At 38.4% G+C, this 20,370-nt stretch overlaps 1 protein-coding gene across 10 annotated transcripts in view; it reads left to right on the forward strand.

Annotated features, from left to right (window-relative positions):
- Positions 1-20,370, forward strand: part of Mia2 (MIA SH3 domain ER export factor 2) — a 124,542-nt gene that overhangs the window by 56,686 nt on the left and 47,486 nt on the right. For all 10 annotated transcript variants that reach the window (XM_045154259.1, XM_045154256.1, XM_045154260.1 and 7 more), the window contains 6 exons: positions 687-797; positions 2,606-2,677; positions 3,384-3,488; positions 12,632-12,754; positions 17,296-17,416; positions 19,970-20,016. In XM_045154259.1, coding sequence (XP_045010194.1) covers positions 687-797; positions 2,606-2,677; positions 3,384-3,488; positions 12,632-12,754; positions 17,296-17,416; positions 19,970-20,016 — 579 coding nt within the window. The remainder of the gene's footprint in view (positions 1-686; positions 798-2,605; positions 2,678-3,383; positions 3,489-12,631; positions 12,755-17,295; positions 17,417-19,969; positions 20,017-20,370) is intronic.

Genomic DNA, 20,370 nt, shown 5'->3' on the forward strand with positions numbered 1-20,370 from the left:
AAATTAAGCCTATAGAATAATACTGAGTCAAGCCAGGGAAGACCTATAATGAAATAGTTAAATTTAGGGAAATATATATGAATAATTGTTTTAACTACTATAATATCTTTTGATTTTTTTTTAAAAACAAGTTTGTTGAAGGATTGCAAATATCAAAGGTATGTTAATGATAGTATTTAAAATCCAGTTGGCATAATCTAACAACTAATCACTTTAAATGAAAAAGAAAACATGTCACTTAGTGGAAAATATGGTGAAGCAATTCTGATTTTGTTGTTTATATTGTGCTTTACATTAAATGATAATTATTTGTAATTTTTTCCTGTAATGACTTTTAACATGCTTAGGGGTGGAGGTTGGCAAACTGCATAGTGGATTTCCCATCTGTTTTATGAATGAAAGTCTTATTGTAGTGAGACCATGTTAATTCATTTAGGGGTTGTCTTTGTTTCTCGTTTCCTTGACACACTTGAATATTCGTGACAAAGATGGAGGAGCCTACAAGCCTGCCACATCTGCTATCTTTACAAAAGTTTGCTGACCACTGCTAGACTCTCTGTTATGTTCATATTATAAAATGAGCAAATGCATAATGTACTTATTATCACGCGTTTGATTAGGCTCATCTGATTTTCCCCTAACCAGAAAATCTCATGTGTTTTGTTAAAGCTGGCTTTCTGTTTTAGGCAGTCTACAAAAAGCTTCAGAGATCCAAATCTAATCTTGAGGATGAAATACTTGTTCTAGAAAAAGAGCTACAAGAAGAGAAAAGTAAAAATTCTGAACAAGATGAATTGGTAAGGTTTTCATATTTGAGGAGGAGATACAAAAAATTATTGAGTTTTAATTAATCTGACATTGATTAAAATATTACATACAAGCCAGGCATACTTGCACAGACTTATCCCAGCATTTGGGAAACAGAGGCAGGGGGTCAGCTTGGGCTATGTAGAAAGCTAAGATTCTGTCTCCAAAAACTAAACAAACAAGCAGTTAAAGGCTTGGGAGATTGCTCAGTGGTTAAGGATGCTTACTTGCAAAAGCCTGCCAGCCTGGGTTTGACTCCTGAGCACTCACCTAAAGCCCATGAGTTCAGAGTGTATTCATAGTGGCAAAACACCCTGGTGCAAGTGCTTGTGCACACTCACATATGTGCAAATAATAAAATAAAAAAATAGACCAAACCTATGTGGGGGGGGGGCAGTGAGGACTAAGAAAATCCATGTACTAAAAAATGCAGCCAGTGCTGTAAAGTACAGTATAAGACTCCACACCCATTCTTCTTAGTTCTTAGATATTTTCATATAGAGTGTTTTTGCTTATTCCTTTTTTCTTATTGGTTTTGATTTTTTGCCTGTTGAGACAGGGTCTTGCTATATAGCCTACTCTGGTCTTGAACTCATTATGTAACCCAGCCTGACTTTAACTCATGATTCTCCTGTCTTTGCTTCCCAAATACTAGGATTCTTTTTTTTTGTTGTTGTTTATTTTTATTGATTTATTTGAGAGTAACAGAGAGAGAGAGAGAGAGGAGAGAGAGAATGAGAATGGGCATTCCAGGGCCTCCAGTCATTGCAGATGAACTCCAGACGCATGTGCCCCCTTGTGCATCTAGCTAATGTGGGTCCTGGGGTATTGAGCTTTGAACTGGGGTCCTTCGGCTTCACAGGCAAGTGCGTAATCGCTAACCATCTCTCCAGCCCAGTACTAGGATTCTTAAGATATGCACCACAGTACTCAGCTTTCTTGCCTATTCATATAGAAATTTTCTCTATTTGCTATGGAGTTAACATGTAAGTAATATAAGTTGAGTAATCACTTACCTAGTGAATTTTTTTCCTTAAAAGATAGTTAACGGGCTGGAGAGATGGCTCAACAGTTAAGGCATTTACCTACAAAGCAAAAGGACTTAGGTTTGATTCCCCAGTGCCCACATAAAGCCAGATACACAAAGTGGTACATGTATCTGGAGTTTGTTTACAGTGGCTAGAGACCTTGGTATGCCTATTTTCTCTCTTTCTGTCTCTCTCTCTGTCTCTCTTCTGCTTGCAAATAAAATAAATAATTTTTTTTAAAGGATATGTTAAGAATGTGAGAGCTAGAAAGATGGCTTAGCAGTTAAGGCTCTTGCTTGTAAAGCCAAAGGACCCAGGTCCGATTCCCCAGGACTCACATAAGCCAGATACACAAGGTGGCACATGCATCTGGAGTTTGCTGTGTGCCTGTTCTCTCTCCCCCTCACTATCTGCCCCTCTCTCTCCAATAAATAAACAGAAGTAAAATATAAAAAAAATTTTAAAAATAAGAACATTATAACTTGGTTTTCCACTTAAAATATGGCTTAAAGAAAATATTAATGTGTATATGAAATTATATAGTAAAATGTGATGTTGATGGACTTATTATCTTGAACCTGCATAATTTCTTCAAAATATCAAAGTTGGGACAATTTACCATGGTTATATAACTCATAAAGACATTCTCAGTAGTTGCTAAATAAACTGACTTCTTCATTTGAGCCCTCAGATTACTGTATCTAATATGTGTGGTGTTTTGGAAACTGAAGGGGCTTATAAATGTTTGTTAACTAATACTGTCTTTTTAGATGGCAGATATTTCAAAAAGAATACAGTCTCTAGAAGATGAATTAAAATCCCTAAAAACACAAGTAGCTGAAGTAAGTTGGATTAGTCTAATTCTTTTGTTTTTGAAAATCATTTATATTTTGCCATTATTCTTATTACTAGGTAGTAACATACCATTTTAGTATTTTAGATATCAGGGATCTTAGATATACTTTTTTATATGAAATACCTCAAAAAGTTTACTTTTACTGGATAAGTATAGGCTATAGTTGTATACTGAGCACTATTGAAGACACTTAACATTAATGGGGAAAAAAAAAGCCCTCATGACGTTTAAACTGTGGGAGGAGAGCTAGGTGTGGTGGTGCACATCTTTAATCCCAGCACTTGGGAGGCAGAGGTAGGAGGATCTCCATGAGTTTGAGGCCAGCCTGAGACTACTACATAGTGAATGCCAGGTCAGCCTGGGCTAAAGTGAAACCCTACCTTGAAAAACCAAAGCCAAACCAAACCAAAACAAAACAAAAAAAAAACTGTGGGAGGAGAGAGACAGTAAGTAGTTTACAAGTTTGCTACATAGTATGTGGAAGGTGAAGTCTATCCAAGTGCATATAAGTATAAAGGCTGACCAGGCCCTGATTCTTGCTCAGTCTTTATTCTGCTATGCCATGCTGCCTCTGCCATTAATATTGACTTTTTTTTCCTTTGCTTAAATTTCACGTCTAGGGAGAATGTGTAAAGGTGAACTGTGGTGTTAAGTTGAATTATTATAAACTCAATATTTTTGGCTTTACTTAGGCCAAAACAACTTTCAGAATTTTTCAAATCAATGAAGAACGGCTCAAGGGAGCAATGAAAAATGTCCTGAATGAGAATTCTCAACTTCAAGAAAGCCAGAAACAGGTTCGTACTCTGTAAAGATTCTTCAAAATGTGATTATAAATTGTAAGTGTTCTAGGCAAATTCCTGACTGACCCATGAATGGAGTCCTATAACGAGTAGGCTTGTCTTTCATTTGCTTATTATTTATTTATTTATTTTTTGAGTAGGCTTTTCTTGGAGAGCAAAAGAGTAGGACACTTTCCATGCATACATTGGTGTCTGTTACACATCTGGCACTGTCTTCTCCTAGGAAGGAAGGAAGCCAGGACATCTAGAAGTTTGGTAATCATAGCACAGAGCAGCTAACACCAACTCCTCAAACCTAGACTAAAGGGGGTATGTAGAACCTATTGGGTTAGCAAAGCTGCCAATCAGGGGCCTAAAAGGTCAAATGAGAATTTAGCCATTGTTTCCTTTCTTCCCTGCCTGCATACATAGGCAGTCTCACATGTATGTCTTCTGTTTTACTAAAAAAGTGGGAAAATATTTTGATTATATTATGATTCTCTAATATTAGTCAGACATATGCTATGCCTTGATTCTATCTTACTCTGGAATCCAGCATTTTATTTTGCCCCTGGTTTATAAATATTTCTTCCTATAATATCTGTAATCCATTAGTACACTCTCTACTAGAGATGTAAATGTTAAAATGTTATTCAAATGCTTTGGCTAGTCTGTTTCTTTCCCACCTTCCCTCCCTCCACTCCCCATCTCTACAGCCTCACACTATAGCCCAGCCTACCCTGGAACTCAGGTGATGTTTAGCCTCTCAAGTGCTGGGATTATAGATGTGAGCCACCATGCCTGGCTCAGCATCATGTATATATATTTTTTCCTTGATGCAGTTCTAGGGGTTTAGATCCTCTTGATCCAATCAGATCATATCCTGTTGGTCTGTTAGGTTTCTTTTGTCCTGGGACTTCCCTTCTCTCACCTCTGCTGAGCACACCCTTGACTTTTCCTAGTCTGGATATTCAGGTTCCTGTATCTGAAACTTGTCCTTTTGTGGTTAATGCTTTTCATTAGCTTCCCGAGAAGGAGGTGTGGGAGGTAATTTTTTTTTTTTTAGAACTTGTATGCCTGAAAATTTCTGGTTTGTCTTTTCTGATTATTGATATTTTGGTTGAATATATATCGGGACTGTGTTTTTTCATAAAATTTTGATAGTATTCCATTGTCGTCTATTTCTATTGTTGCTTTTGGGAAATAATGGCTGTTAGGGAACCTTTTATGTCACCTGCTTTTTTGGTTTATTTATTTATTTGAGAGCGACAGACAGAGAGAGAAAGGCACATAGAGAGTAAATGGACGTGCCAGGGCCTCCAGGTGCTGCAAACGATCTCCAGATGTGTGCACACCCTTGTGCATCTGGCTAACGTGGGTCCTGGGGAATTGAGCCTTGAACCAGGCTTAACAGGCATGTGCTTAACCACTAAGCCATCTCTCTTCAGCCCTCAAAATTGTTTTTTATAGTTGAGTTTTTTTGTGCTTCCAAATGAATTTTAGGATTGCTTTTTCTGTTTCTGTGAAGAATGCCCTTGGGATTTTTATGGGTATTGCATTAAATGTGTAGATTGTTTTTGGTAAGATTGTCATTGTCACAATATTGATTCTTCCAATCCAAGAACATGGGATGTCTTTCCATTTCCTAGAGTCTTCTGCAATTTCTTGCTTGAGTATCTTAAAATTTTCATGGTAAGAATCCTTCACTTCCTTGGTTAGGTTTATTCCAAGGTACTTTATGTATTTATTTTTTTGAGGCAATGGTAAATGGGCTTGATTCCCTAATTTCATCCTCTGTGTGTTTGTTTTGTTAGTATATAGGAAGGCTACTGATTTCTGTGTGTTTATTTTGTATCCTGCTACATGGCTATATGTGTTTATCAGCTCTAACAGTTTGCTGGTAGAGTCTTTAGGGTCCTTTATGTATAGAATCATATCATCTACAAAGAATGATAATTTGACTTCTTACTTTCCAATTTGTATCCTTTTTATGTGTATCTGTTGCCTTATTGGTGTGGCTAAGACTTCCAGTATTATATTAAATACAAGTGGAAACAGTGGACACCCTTATCTTGTTCCTGATTTTAGTGGAAATGTTTCACATTTTTCTTCATGAGTTTGTTGTAAATAGATTCTACTATGTTGAGATATATTCCTTCTGTTCCCAGTTTCTGTAGGAATTTTATACTGAAAGGACGTTGGATTTTGTTATGCTTTTTCTGCATCTCTTGAGATGATCATGTAATTTTTGTCCTTCAATCCATTTTTTATAAATATGTTATTTTTATTTATTTATGTATTTGACAGAGAAAGAGGGAGGGAGGGAGAGAGAGAGAGCGAGAGAGAGAGAGAGAGAGAAAACGGGTGTGCCAGGGCCTCCAGCCACTGCAAATGAACTCCAGACGCATGCACCCCTTGTGCATCTGGCTAATGTGGATCCTGGGGAATCGAACCTGGGTTCTTTGGCTTTGAAGGCAAACTCTTTAGCCACTAAGCCATCCCTTCAATCCACTTATTTAGTGCATTACATTTTTCCATTTGCATATGTTGAACCATCCCTGCATTTCTGGGATAAAGCCTACTTGGTTGGGGTGAATGATCTTTCTGACATATTCTTACATTTTGTTGAGAATTTTTGCCTGTATGTTCATGAAGGAAATTGGTCTATAATTTCCTTTTTTCTTGTTCTGCTTTGTTATGATGATGCTGGCTTTATAGAAGGAGTTTGGTATTATTCCTCCCTTTTCTATTTTATGGAAAAGTTTGAGAAGTATTGGTGTTAGTTCTTCCATGAAGGTCTGGTAGAATTCATCAGTGAATCCATATGGGTCTGGACTTTTTTCAGTTGGGAGATTTTTTTTTTTAATAACTGTTTGGATCTCCATACTTGTTAATAGTCTATTTAAGTGTTTAATGTCATCTTGATTTAATTTTGGTAGGTTATATGAATCAAGGAAATTATCCATTTCTTTCAGGTTTTCAAACTTAGTGCAGTATATGTTCTTAAAGTATGTTCCTGTGATTTTCTGAATTTCTTTGGTATCTGTTGTAATGAGGGTGCCTTTTTATCTCTAATTTTATAAGTTTTTGTCTCTTCTCTCTTTCTTTAGGTCAGATTTGCTAAGGGTTTATCAATCTTGTTTATCCTTTCAAAGAACCCACTCTTTGTTTCATTAATTCTTTGTATTGCTTTTTTGGTTTCTGTTTCACTAATTTCTGCCCTAATCTTTATCATTTCTTCTTATCTACTGATTTTTGGTTTGCTTTATTCTTTTCTTTTCCCCCTATGCCCTTAAGATGAAACATTAAGTTGTTTACTTATGACCTTTCTAAATTTTTTTCTTTTCTTTTGTTTTTATTTTGGGGTAGAGTCTTGCTCTAGCCTAGGCTGACCTGGAATTCACTATGTAGTCTCAGGGTAGCCTCGAACTCATGGTTGTTCCCCTACTTCTGCCTCCCAAATGCTGACATTAAAGCCATGAACTACCACTCCCAGCTTCTAATTTCTTTTCTTTTTTAAAAAAATATTTTATTTATTTACTTATTAATTTATTTATGAGAGAGAATGGGCACGCCAGGGTCTCCAGCCACTGCATACGAACTCCAGGCACATGTGTCCCCTGTGCATCTGGCTTACGTGGGTCCTGGGAAATTGAGCCTGGGTCCTTAGGCTTTGCAGGCAAATGCCATAACCTCTAAGCCATTTCTCCAGTCCCCAGAAGTTACTAATTCTTTTCAGCATCATACAGCTATTAAACAGCAGAACAAGAAGTAAAGCCCCTTTTCTCTATGAATTGATCAACCACAAGTGTTTTCTAAAGAGAAGCAATAATAATAATAATAATAATAATAACAACAACAACAACAACAACATGGAGGGGGGAGGAGGGCAGAGGGGTGGGGGGAGAAAACGAAATCGCTCTAGTATTCGCATTTGAATGTCCTTGGTTGATGGTCCAGCTTCTAATTTCTTATATAGGCACTTAAGGCTATAAATTTTCTTCTTAAGTCTGCCTTCATTGTGTCCCAGTGGTTTTGGTATGTTGTGTTCTTATTATCATTTGATTCTGTGAATTATTTTTAACTTAAAAAAATTTTATTTACTTATTTGCAAGGAAAGAGAAAGAGAGAAGAGAGTGAGAGTGAGCGAGCAAAGAGAGACAGGCAGAGAGAGAGTGGGCACACCAGGGCCTTTAGCCACTGCAAACAAACTCCAGACACTTATGCCCCTTGTGCATCTGGTTTACATGGCTCCTAGGGAATCGGAACAGGGCCCTTGGGCTTCACAGGCAAACACCTTAACTGCTAAGCCATCTCTTCAACCATTTTGTAAATTTTTTTATTTCCTTTTGGATTTCTTCATTGACCTATTTATCATTTAGTAATGTATTATTCAGTGTTCATCATTTGGTGTATGCTTCATAGCTTTTCTTGCTGTTTACTTGTAGCTTTAATCCCATTGTGATCAGATAGCATGCAAGGAATGATTTCAGTTTTCCTTATTTGTTGATTTGCTTTATGTCCTAATATGTGGTCTATTTTAGGGAATGTTCCACGTGCTGCTGAGAAAAGTATGTGTTCTGCAGCATTTGGATGGAATGTTCTGTAGATATGTTAGGTCTATTTGTTCCATGACATCATTTAATCCAGGTGTTTCTCTGTTTTTTTTTTTGTGCTGGGATGACCTGTGAATTGATGAGACTGGGGTGTTGAAATCACCCACTACAACTGTGTTTGGTATTATCTGTGACCTTAGTTCTAACAGTATTTGTTTGATGAAATTGGGAGCCCCCATGTTAGGTGTATATACATTTAGGATTGTAATATTCTCCTGTTGTACTGTTCCTTTAATCAGTATAAAGTGACATTTCTTATCTTTTCAAAGTAATGTTGGTCTGAAGTCTACCCTGTCAGATATTAGGATAGCAGCACCTACTTGTTTTCTAGGCCTGTTTGCTTGAAACACCATTGTCCAATCTGTCTTTCACCCTAAGACAGTGTCCATCTTTTGTGGAAAGGTGAGTTTCTTGGAGTCAATAAATGGAGAGATCCTGCTTTTTATACCAGTCGGAAAATCTGTGTCTTTTGGTTGGGGCATTGGGGCCACTGATATTAAGAGTTATTATTGAAAGGTGTGTGTTTATTCTTGCCATTCTTCTTGTTTTGTAGTTCTGGCTTTACCTTTGCTCTCATGTATTAACTAGTATTTGAGTATGGTTTGTTTTTTCCAGGTTCCTTATGTGTGTGTTTTACATTCTCTTCAGCCTGGAGGATCCTTTCAAGAGTTTACTATAGAGCTGGTTTTATTCGTGTATTCCTTTATCATGCTTTTGTTGTGGAGTGTTTTTATATCTTCATCTATTTGGATGGATAGCTTTTCAGGATAAAGTAATCTTGGTTGACAGTTGTTATCTTTCAGAACTTGGAATACATCATTCCAAGCCCTTCTGGCTTTCAAAGTTTGTGTTGAGTAATCTGCTGTGTTCCTGATGGACTTGCCTTTTTATGTGACTTGATTTTTCTAATTGCTTTCAATATATTTTCTTTGGTTTGTGTGTTTTGTAGGTTAGTTGTAATATGATGGTGATAGGTTCTTTCCTACTTTTGTCTGCTTCAAGTTCTGTAGGCTTCCTGTAGCTGTAGTGGCATCACTTTCCCTACGTGGGGGAAGTTTTCTTCTATGATTTTGTTGAAAATACCTGCTATGTCTTCTACTATGCCCTGAATTCTTATGTTTGATCTATTCACATGTCCCAAATATCTTGAAATTCCCATTCATGCCTTCCTATTAGTTTGTCCTTTTCTTTGTTGGACTGTATTAGATCTGTTACTTGGTCTTCTAGTTTAGCTATTCTGTCCTCTCCTTGATCCATTCTACTGGTGAGACTTTCTACAGAGTTTGATACTTGACTCACTCTGTTTTTCATTTCTAATATTTCTGACTGTTTCTTTTTTCATTATTTCTTACTCATGTTTTGTATTGACCTCCTTATTTTATTAAGTTGGTTTCCTGTGTTCTCAGGAGTTTGTTTTCTTCCCTGTTTCCTTGATTTCTTTGAGTATCAATATAATCATTTGTAAAAATATATTTTATTTATTTATTTGAGAGAAAGAGGGAGAGAGAGAGGGAGAATGTGTACACCAGGGCCTCCAGCCACTGCAAATGAACTAAAGATGCATGTGCTCCCTTGTGCATCTGGCTTAAGTGAGTCCTAGAGAGTTGAACTGGGATCCTTTGGCTTTGCAGGAAAATGACATAACTGTTAAGCCATCTCTCCAGCCCCAGTGACCTTTTTTTTTTTTTTCCTGAAATCTTTGTCAGGCATTTCATCTAAAGCAGTTTCACTGAAGGTCGTTTCTCAGAGATTTATAATTTTTTGGTGGGATTGTATTGTCTTGATTTTTTTGTTTCTTATATTATAATGTAGAGATTTTTGCACCTTGAGTTAATTTGATGTTTGAGTTTTCTAATTATCTGCACTGTTCTTTGTTGTGTAAATCCAACTTTATATATCTTTGGTGTAGGGGTTTAAGGTACCTGGTGTAGCTCATATACCCAAGAGAAACAGGAGGAGTGGCCCTAGGTGTTGAGTTTGCCTGCTATTTAGGTATTTTAGTGGACTCTGTCAAGCAAATTACTGACAAATTCTAAAATTCAACTGTGCAGTATGCACGTTCAAAACCAGCACAGAGTATTTATACAAGCGTGAACATTAAAATAATCAGATAATCTAATAAAGCCAAAGTTCCTAAGGGTGTGTGTTGCTCCACACCCTGAATCTTGTCAACTAGGAGGTTGAGATTTCTAGTCTGAAATGGGTTCCAAGGTTAGCCTGGGACCAGTCAGACCCTGTCCCCAATAATGTAGTTTTTTTTTTTTTAAATAAGCTTTTGGCTTGTTCTCTTTTTTCATTCCTACATGTCCCTATTATTAGCACCTTCAAATCATGAGCTTTTCTTGGTTGTATCAGATCATCTTACCTTCAGCTTTTCACCTTCTGGCTTATATTCTGCTCTTTTTGCTCTGCTAAGTCTTTTCCTCATCATTGTTCATTGCTCTCTTTCTACTTTGTACTTTTACAAGTATCTTTTGCCTCCTCTCCTTTCCATCTTTTAAAATATTCAATGTTTTTATTCATTTTTTTTTTGAGGCAAGCCCAACAGATTGGGCTTTTTTTTCCTGTTTTTTATTGACAACTTCCCTAATTGTAGATGATATCCCATGATAATTCCCTCCCTTCCCCCATTTACCCCTTTGAAACTCCACTCTCCATCATATCCCTTCCCCTCTCAATCCATCTCTCATTTATTTTGATGTCATGGTCTTTTCTTCCTACTATGATGGTCTTGTGTAAGTAGTGTCAGGCACTGTGAGGTCATGGATATCCCTGCCATTTTGTGTCTGGAGGAGCATGTTGTAAGGAGTCCTACCCTTCCTTTGGCTCTTAACATTCTTTCTGCCACTTCTTCTACAATGAACTCTGAGCGTTGGAAGTTGTGATAGAGATATTTCAGTGCTGAGCTCTCCTCTGTCACTTCTTCTCAGCCCCACAGTGCCTTCTGAGTCATCCTAAGGTCATTGCCATCTGAACAACGAAGGTTTTCTAACCAAAAGTGAGAGTAGCATTAATATATGGGTATAAACATTAAGAGAAGTGCTTACTGGGCAGTTTGGTGAGCATAGTATATACTTTTAGCCAGACAGCAGCAGATGATAAACTCCTAGGACTCATAACTACCATTGTTATAGGTTTTTAGTATCAGGGATATATTCCCTCCCATGGAATGTGCCTCTAGTCAAGTTAGTGGGAGGTTGGTTTCCCCCATAACAGACATGCCACTATTGCACCAGTTGGCTCATTTGGCCTGGCTGGCCACATTTAAGGCTTGCAGCGCCCACTATTGTTTATCTCCACTGGTGTTTCTCTCACCCATTGAACTGCATGCAGTATAGCTTTTTCCAGCTGGTCTACACAGAGGAGGTTTTCAGTCCAGCTCCAGCAGGATTTCTCAGTGGTCTTACAGCCCGAGTATGTGGAGTCTTCAGCAATAGGGTCTTACCATCTATTCCTGGTGGAAAACCAAGGACCTCAGCAATGGCCTTTAATATTTTGGGGGCATCAGGGACCTCCCTGGCCAACAACTCCCTGGAAGGGATCTCATCTCTGGCACTGAAAATTTTATAGTAACAATTTTTTTTTTTCAAGGTAGGGTTTCACTCTAGCTCAGGCTGACCTGGAATTCACTATATAGTTTCAGGATGGCCTCGAACTTATGGTGATCTTCCTACCTCTTCCTCTTGAGTGCTGGGATTAAAGGCATGCACCACCATGTCTGGCTCTCAAGTAACAATCTATGGCTTTTGAGTGTTCCATTGTCCAAAAGAGTAGGTTTCCATGTGACTTATTTATATCCTCATAGATTTTGATTAGCTCTCCCTCCACCTATCCTTTACTCAGTCTCTTCCCCTGATCTCACTTAGGCCTTTTCACCCCCATTAATCTGTTCTTCTACTTACATATATACAATACTATCCTATTAAGTTCCCCTTTTCTCCCTTTCTGTTCTCATCTCCTTTTCTTTATTTCCTTTTCTTTTAGTGGTAAACCGCATGTTAAATTTGTCAAGCTGTAGTGAAAAGTGATCCTTTCTTTTCCATTACCTGTACCCTTCTTTTTTCTGTAGACATGGTCTTAACATAAGCTTTGCCTAGACTGTACCTCACTCTGCAGCCCAGGGCATGGGCTGCCATTGCCCATTATAAATTGCATATTATCTGTTATAGATTGATGATATCTTTAGGGGTATGTATTTTCAGTACAAAACAGTCCAATGATTAAAAAAAATTGATGCAAGTTCAGCCCTAGCATTGTTATATGGAACATAAGGATGGTAAGAAATTACCAGACTTAACAGATACATGTGTTCTAAGACCTTGCATTTGATAAAAATTTACTTGTAAGTCCTTTGAATATTTGCCTGTTATTTTACATTCTACTATCTTGAAAGTTCTTTGAGAATGGGAGCCATATCCAGCTTTCTTCAAGTAGCGGCGCTGCCTTCTGTGTGGTTTTGCAGCTTCTACATGTAAAAGTAAGTGACCTAAGCATATGTGTGCTACATTGAGCTGCACTTCTCTGCTGTGGCTTTCATTTCAGCTCTTACAGGAAGCTGAAAGGATGGAAGAACAAGTGAGTGAACTCAGTAAACAGAAAATAACATTTGAAGAGTCAAAAGCACATGCAGAACAAGTTCTGAAAGACAGAGAAAATCACGTCAAGGTGAATGCTCTTCTGTTTTAATCCAGAGTTAGCCAGAATTTCATACTTCTTGGAAATTGGGTAACTTTGTTTCTTTATCACCATTATTTTTGGTCAGGTTTCACATGCCCGGTGAACGTATTAAGATTTGTACATCAACATCCTGTGTGTGTGTGTGTGTGTTTTGTCTCCTGTATTTCAGTCTAGGTATTTAAAAAAGAAAAGAAGATTTTTGACTTTTCCGTTTTATGCTACCATGTGTGTCTGTTGGTAAAAAGAGGCTGGAAAAAGTTCAAAAATTGTATGGATGGTGTCTGTATGCTGACTCACTGTTCTTCAGGTCTGGATTATTACTGATAAGTGATCTCATAGAGAGGAAGACTTTTTAATACTTTGTTTTTCCTGTTTGTTCTTTTTTTTAAAAAAAAGATTTTATTTTTATTAACTAATTAGAGATGGGGATGAGGGAGAGAGAGAGAGAAGGAGGGAGAGAATAGGCACACCAGGGCTTCTAGCCACTGCATACAAACTCCAGATGCATGCACCACCGAGAGAGAGAAGGAGGGAGAGAATAGGCACACCAGGGCTTCTAGCCACTGCATACAAACTCCAGATGCATGCGCCACCATGTGCATCTGGCTTACATGGGACCTGGGGAATCAAACTGGGGTCCTTAGGCTCTTCAGGCATGCACTTTAACTGCTAAGCCATCTCTCCAGCCCTAAAGATTTTATTTTTATTTACTTGAGACAGACAGAGGGAGGGAAGAAGGGAGGGAGAGAGGGGGAGAGAGAGAGAGGGAGAGAGAGAGGAAGAGAGAATGGTCACGCCAGGGCCTCTAGCCACTGTAAATGTCCTTCAGACACATGTGCTACCATGTGCATCTGGCTTATGTGGGACCTGGAGAATCAAACCTGGGTCCGTAGGCCTCACAGACATGCACCCTAACTGCTAAGCCATCTCTCTGGCCCTCTTTTAAAAAAATATTTTATTTATTTATTTGAAGGGGGTGGGGGGGAGAGAGAGAGAGAGAGAGAGAGAGAGAGAGAGAGAATGTGTGTGCCAGGGCCTTCAGCCACTGCAAACCAACTCCAGACACATGTACCACCTTATGTATCTGGCTTTATGTGGGTCTTGGGGAATCAAACTCAGTTTCTTAGGAATTGCAGGCAAGTGCCTTAACCACTCAGCTATCTCTCCAGCCCCTTCTGCATGTTCTTTTAATCTCATGCTTCTAAATTACAAACAGATACTCATATGCCAGTATTAATAAAATAGTAATATAATAAAATTAATATTATATCATATGAATACTAAAATGGATGTGGTCATTTTGAAAACTATGCATTTATGCTAGGTTTTTAACCATTTTAAAAACTCCTTTATATATATATATATTTAGTTGAGAGAGAGAGAAAGAGAGAATGGGCACACCAGGGCCTCCAGCCACTGCAAATGAACTTCAGATACATGTGCCACCTTGTGTATCTGGCTTACATGGGTACTGGGGAATTGCACCTGGGTCCTTAGGTTTTACAGGCAAGTACCTTAACTGCTAAGCCATCCCGCCAGCCCAGGTTTTAACTTATTATGGACAGCTTTCATTATATATATATATATGCATACATACACACACACACACACACACACACACACACAAATATACCATGATCATAATCCCCTCTCACCACCCATTTTCTCTTCTCAAATCCCCCTCCATTGAATTCCTTTATGCTAGTTTTTATTACTAGTAAGAGTTTTTAGTATTTTAGGTTTAGGAATTTTATTCATGATTTGACATGCAGCTGGATTTTGTATCTATTGTTGACTCAACCAATAACAATTTGGTAATATGCCAAAAAACCTATCTGTATTGAACATAATGCTTAATGCATAAAGTCCCCTTGTGAGTCCCTAAATCATACAGTACAACAATTCCTTGTATTTGTGTTGTATTGGGTATTGCAAGTGAGTGAACTAGAGATGATTTAAAGTAAAAGAAGGTGTGCATAAGTTATATGCAAATACTATATCCTTTTAGATAAAGGGACTTGAATATCCATGGATTTTGGTATTCATTTAGTGGCAGAGGGAGGTATCCTGGCCTTGTGGATACTGAATCCATCTGTAATCCCCTCCCCCTGCCTGCCATACTTACTCTACTTAAAGAATTTAGGTTCCTCCCTCCCTGCCTCTTTCTTTCTTTCTTTCTTTCTTTCTTCTTCTTCTTTTTTTTTTCCAGTCTAAATAGGATTCTTCTTAAACAGAAGAGGAATGAGCTCTAAACCCCAAGTACTGCTCTAATGTGGAACAGGTTGAAGGGTGGGGTTTTAGGTGGATATTTCTAAATAAATGTCTGGTACAGTCATCTTGTTACTTGTACTGTTACACTTGACTTTAGCCTGAGAAGGCTGAGAAGCAATGTCTCCTCTATTATTATAAACTGTTCCTTTGAATTAGAAAAGCACTACTGAGACCAGGCATGGTGAAGCATGCCTTTAATCCTGGCACTTGGGAGGCTTAGGTAGGAGAATCATTGTATGTTTTAGGCCACCCTGAGACTATAGACTGAATTCCAGGTCAGCCTGGGCTAGAACGAGACTCTACCTTGAAAAACCAAAAGCAAACTAAACCAAACCAAAACAAAAAAAAACCCAAAAAGCACTGTTGGAAAACTTAAAAAAAAAGTTACTAGTTTTGTACTTAGTGAATACAGTCAAGTTGGTACCATTGATAGCCTCCTCCCTGTCGTCCCCTCCATAGAGACCCTCCTTGTTGGGGAATATGGGTCATGCATTATAGAGTTAGTATTGGAAAATTTCTAATGTTCCCATTAAATTTTTTTCAAAAATATTTTTATGTATTTGAGAGAGAGAGTAAAAGAAAGAAGGAGGCAGGAGGAAGAAAGAGAGAGAATGGAAATGCCAGGGCTTCTAGTCATCACAAAGAAGCTCCAGATGCATATGCCACCTTGTGATTCTGGCTTTACATGGGTTCTGGGGAATTGAACCTGGGTCCTTATGTATTGTAGGCAAGTTCCTTAACCACTGAACCATCTCTACATCTTTTTTTAAATGAGCTCTTTATCTCAGTTGAACTCTTCAGTTATTTACTTGGCTATGTCAAGAAAAAATACATGTTTCAGTTGCAGATCTGTTATTGTGCAGAATGTACTTGCCTATTAGTGGCCACTCTTTTCTTCTGACATGTGAGGAATAATTTTATAAGAAAATACTACAATTAGCAAGAATGAACCATTTTAAAATACTGTGGTTGATTTAGGAATAATTCATTTTGGTTTTTATCTTGTGGTGTTTAAAAGTCAGTAAGTGGTTGTGAGCTTACCTTGTATCCATAAATTCTAACAGGAAGTTTTAAAGGCCAGCAAGTGGTGTCTGTAAAATGCCCCAGTTCAGTTTATACAAATGTGCACCCAGGGAGCACTGATTGCTGTTCTGTTTTACAAGAGAATTAGCTCATTGCCTTTGGACTTTAGCATGACTGCAGATGAAAGATCTGAGGCAAGAACCATATGCATGTAGATGGTCCTGTATGTTAAATTTACTATTTGATGAGCAACCAAAATGAAAAAGAGTCACATCTTCCCAGCAAATAAAGATAGGAATTCTGAGATCCTATGACTAAGATATAATGGTCATCTTTATTTTCCTAATAAAACTACTCCTCTTAAAAGGAAAAGAAAGTCAATGAGTGGGCTGGAGGGATGGCTTAGCCGTTAGGTGCTTGTCTGTGAAGCCTAAGGATTCCAGTTCAAGCCTCGATTCCCCAGTACTCACGTATGCCAGATGTACAAGGTGACACATGTATCTGGAGGCCCTGGTGCACCCATTCTGTGTGTGTGTGTGTGTGTGTGTGTGTGTGTGTGTGTGTGTGTGTCTGTCTGTCTGTCTGTCTGTCTGTTGCTCTCAACTAAAGAAAGAAAGAACAACAAAAAAGTGTTACATTTTAAAAAACTATTCATATATCTTTTTTAAAAAAATAATATTTATTGGGCTGGAGAGATAGCTTAGTGGTTAAGCGCTTGCCTGTGAAGCCTAAGGACACCTGTTCGAGGCTCAATTTCCCAGGACCCACATTAGCCAGATGCACAAGGGGTCACACGTGTCTGGAGTTCGTTTGCAGTGGCTGGAGGCCCTGGCACTCCCATTCTCTGTCTGTCGCTCTCAAAATAAATAAATAAAAACATTTTTTAAAATATATTTATTTTTTTGAGAGAGAGAGAAAGAGGCAGAGAGAGAAAGAGAGAATGGGCATGCCAGGGCCTCTAGCCACTGTAAACGAACTCCAGATGCATGCACCCCCTTGTGCATCTGGTTTATGTGGGTCCTGGAGAATGGAACAAGGATCCTTTTGCAGGCAAACATATTAACCATTAAGCCATTTCTCCAGGCCCCCCCATTCACATCTTAATAATGGGTGGAAATCAGAGCTTATGTGGTGGTATATCTGTGAATTGACTTTTAAATTGTGCATTCCTGAGTTGCAAAGCTATTAGTATAAGTCATTACCTTCTTTTTTTTTCTCCTTTGCTAAATGTCAAGTCTTTGATTAAACGCTTGCTAAAGATGAAAGACTGGGTCACTGTACTTGGAGAAGACATAACAGATGATGGTAATTTGGAATTGGAAATGAAGAGTGAATCAGAACATGATGCTCACTTAGGTATTGTCATGACTCACCCTTTTACTCGTGTGCACTGTGTCCTTTCATACACTTACGCTTGGGCATAGTCTGCCTGTTTCCAATACTGTCCTTTTGTCGCACTCTCATTAGGTTTGGTTTCAGCCAGAATTCTTTTTCAGTAAACTTTACTTCGCCTTCAGGCAGATTGACCAGCCACCTTCACCTTTGTTCTCTTGATGCATTACACCTATCTGCTACAACAGTTTTAAGATTAGATCATAATTATTCTAATGCCTGTTTCTCTGTTTGTCATGTGGATGTGTGACTAGCTTAAAAAATGGCTTATATGAATCAATAATTCAAGATACTTCTTTTGCTCTAGACAGATTACAGTACCTTAATCTTGGCTACTCCAAATTCTTATTGTCATTGCTGGTTACACTCTGGAGTTGGCAAAATATAGGTTCATTTAGCATTTTATTGCTTATTTTTTCCTCAAGTCACATCCTTTAATTTGTTAGCTTTATTTATTTATTTTGAGATAGGGTCTCTCTCTATTCCAAGGCTAGCCTGAAATTTAGTATGTAGTCTCAGAGTGGACTTGAAATCATAGTGAATGGGCACACACAATGATATGTTGGACAGAAGGGTGGGTTCATGTCTCAGGAATAAAGGAATAGGGCAGCATGAGACTTTATCCTGCCACCCAGAGTGGCATGTAATTTAAACCTAATGAATTGTGCAAAATTTTACACTTAACATTTTTGACCATTTGTATAATCACAGAAGTCAAAAAACTAGAATCAAGCCGGGCGTGGTGGTGCACACCTTTAATCCCAGCACTCGGGAGGCAGAGGTAAGAGGATCGCAGGGAGTTCGAGGCCACCCTGAGACTACATAGTGAATTCTAGGAGAGCCTGAACTAGAGTGAAACCCAACTCCAAACAAACAAACAAACAAACAAAAAAAAAAACCAAACTAGAATCAGAACCAGGCATGGTGTGGTATACACCTTTAATCTCAGGACTCGGGAGGAAGAGATAGGAGGATTGCCATGAGTTCAAGGCCACCCTGAGACTACATTAAGACTACATAGTGAATTCCAGGTTAGCCTGGGTTAGAATGAGACGCTACCTCGAAAAACAAAACAAAAAAACAAAGAAAAAAGAAAAGAAAAAAAAGGAAACTACAATTGGGCTGGAGAGATGGCTTAGCTATTAAGGTGCTTGCCTGCAAAGCCAAAAGACTCAGGTTTGATTCCCTAGTACCCATGTAAGCGAGATGCACAAAGTAACACATGCATCTGGAGTTCATTTTCAGTGCCTAGAGGCCCTGGTGCGCCCAGTCTCTCCCCACCAAATAAATAAATACATGAACTACAATCAAAGATAAAGCGGGGATGGTAATAAAAATATATGTGTGTTTTTCACTTATTTTTGTTTGTTTTTTCAAGGTAGAGTCTCACTCTAGCCCAGGCTGACCTGGAATTCACTATGTAGTCTCAGGGTGGCATTGAATTCATGGTGATTCTCCTGCCTCTGCCTCTGCCTTCTGAGTGCTGGGATTAAAGGCATGCACAACCATACCTGGCTCCTTTTTTTGTTTTGTTTTGTTCTTTGAGGCAGAGTTTCACTCTAGTCTAGGCTGACTTGGAACTTATTTTATAGTCATGTCTGGCTTTACAATCACAGTAATCTTTTTACCTCAATCTCCCAACTTCTGGGATTAAAGGCAGGCACCACCATGTTTAGTTTGTTCCTTATCATATAAGAATTAATTATTTTTCTAATAGAATTTGTGCTTGTTTAATATTACTTTAAATATTTTATTTATTTGAGAAAGAAAGAGAGAGGGCGAGAGAATGGGCATACCAGGGCCTCTAGCCACTGTAAATGAATTCCAGATGCATGTCCCACTTTGTGCATCTGGCTTTACATGAATGCGGGGGAATAGAACCTGGATTCTTAGGCTTTGCAGGCAATTGCATTAACCACTGAGAAATCTCCCCAGCCGTAATATTACTTTAATTTGTTCTCTAATTCCTTATAATGACTCTATGGTACTTGGATACTTTTGTAGTTCACCTATCTCCCTGGGAGTTAGGTCCAAGGCCATTCTGTCTTATATCAAATTCCTCTCTCCCTCCCTCCCTTCCTTCACAAAGAAAGAGGCAGAAAGAGAGAGAGAATGGGTAAACCAGGGCCTCTAGCCACTGCAAATGAACTCTAGATGCATGCGCTACCTTGTGCCCCTGACCCATGTAGGTACTGGGGAATTGAGCCTCAAACCAGGGTCCTTAGGCTTCACAGGCAAGTGTTCAACCACTAAGCTATTTCTCCAGCCCTAAATTCCTTTTTGTTGTTGTTGAGACAGTTTAACTGTATAGCCCAGGATTGCCTGAAACTCATTGTGTAGCCCGGGCTACCCTTAAACTTGTGGCAGCCCTCTTGCCTTAGCTTCACAGACATTGTAATTACGAAACGAGTTACCATGCCCAGCTCCAAGTTCTTTATTGTAATAAGAAGAGGGCTTATAAGGCTACTGCAATTATCTGCATGTCTTAAATAATTGTGCTTTTGTTATTCTCCGTAGAGAATCAACCAGGTGGAGCTTTGAAGAAGCTGATTTATGCTGCTAAGGTTTGCATTATTATATAAATCTAGACTGTGTTGCGGGGGGGGGGGGGGGAGAATGGATTAAATCCAGAGGTTATTAGCTATTTTAAAGACTATCTTAGTTTTTCATATAAGTACATATAAGAAATTATTAGAATTTTATCATTTGCCTTTTGTTTTTATATTAACTTTAGAAAAATCACTTAATTTTTAGAATTTACTAAGAAACATCCAAGTCCTACACTCATTCCTTCAGTTAAAGAATATCTTTAGGGCTGGAGAGATGGCTTAGCGGTTAAGCACTTGCCTGTGAAGCCTAAGGACCCCGGTTCGAGGCTCGGTTCTCCAGGTCCCACGTTAGCCAGATGCACAAGGGGG

This window comes from Jaculus jaculus, chromosome 7 (genome assembly GCF_020740685.1).
Source record: "Jaculus jaculus isolate mJacJac1 chromosome 7, mJacJac1.mat.Y.cur, whole genome shotgun sequence".
Classification (NCBI taxonomy): domain Eukaryota; kingdom Metazoa; phylum Chordata; class Mammalia; order Rodentia; family Dipodidae; genus Jaculus; species Jaculus jaculus.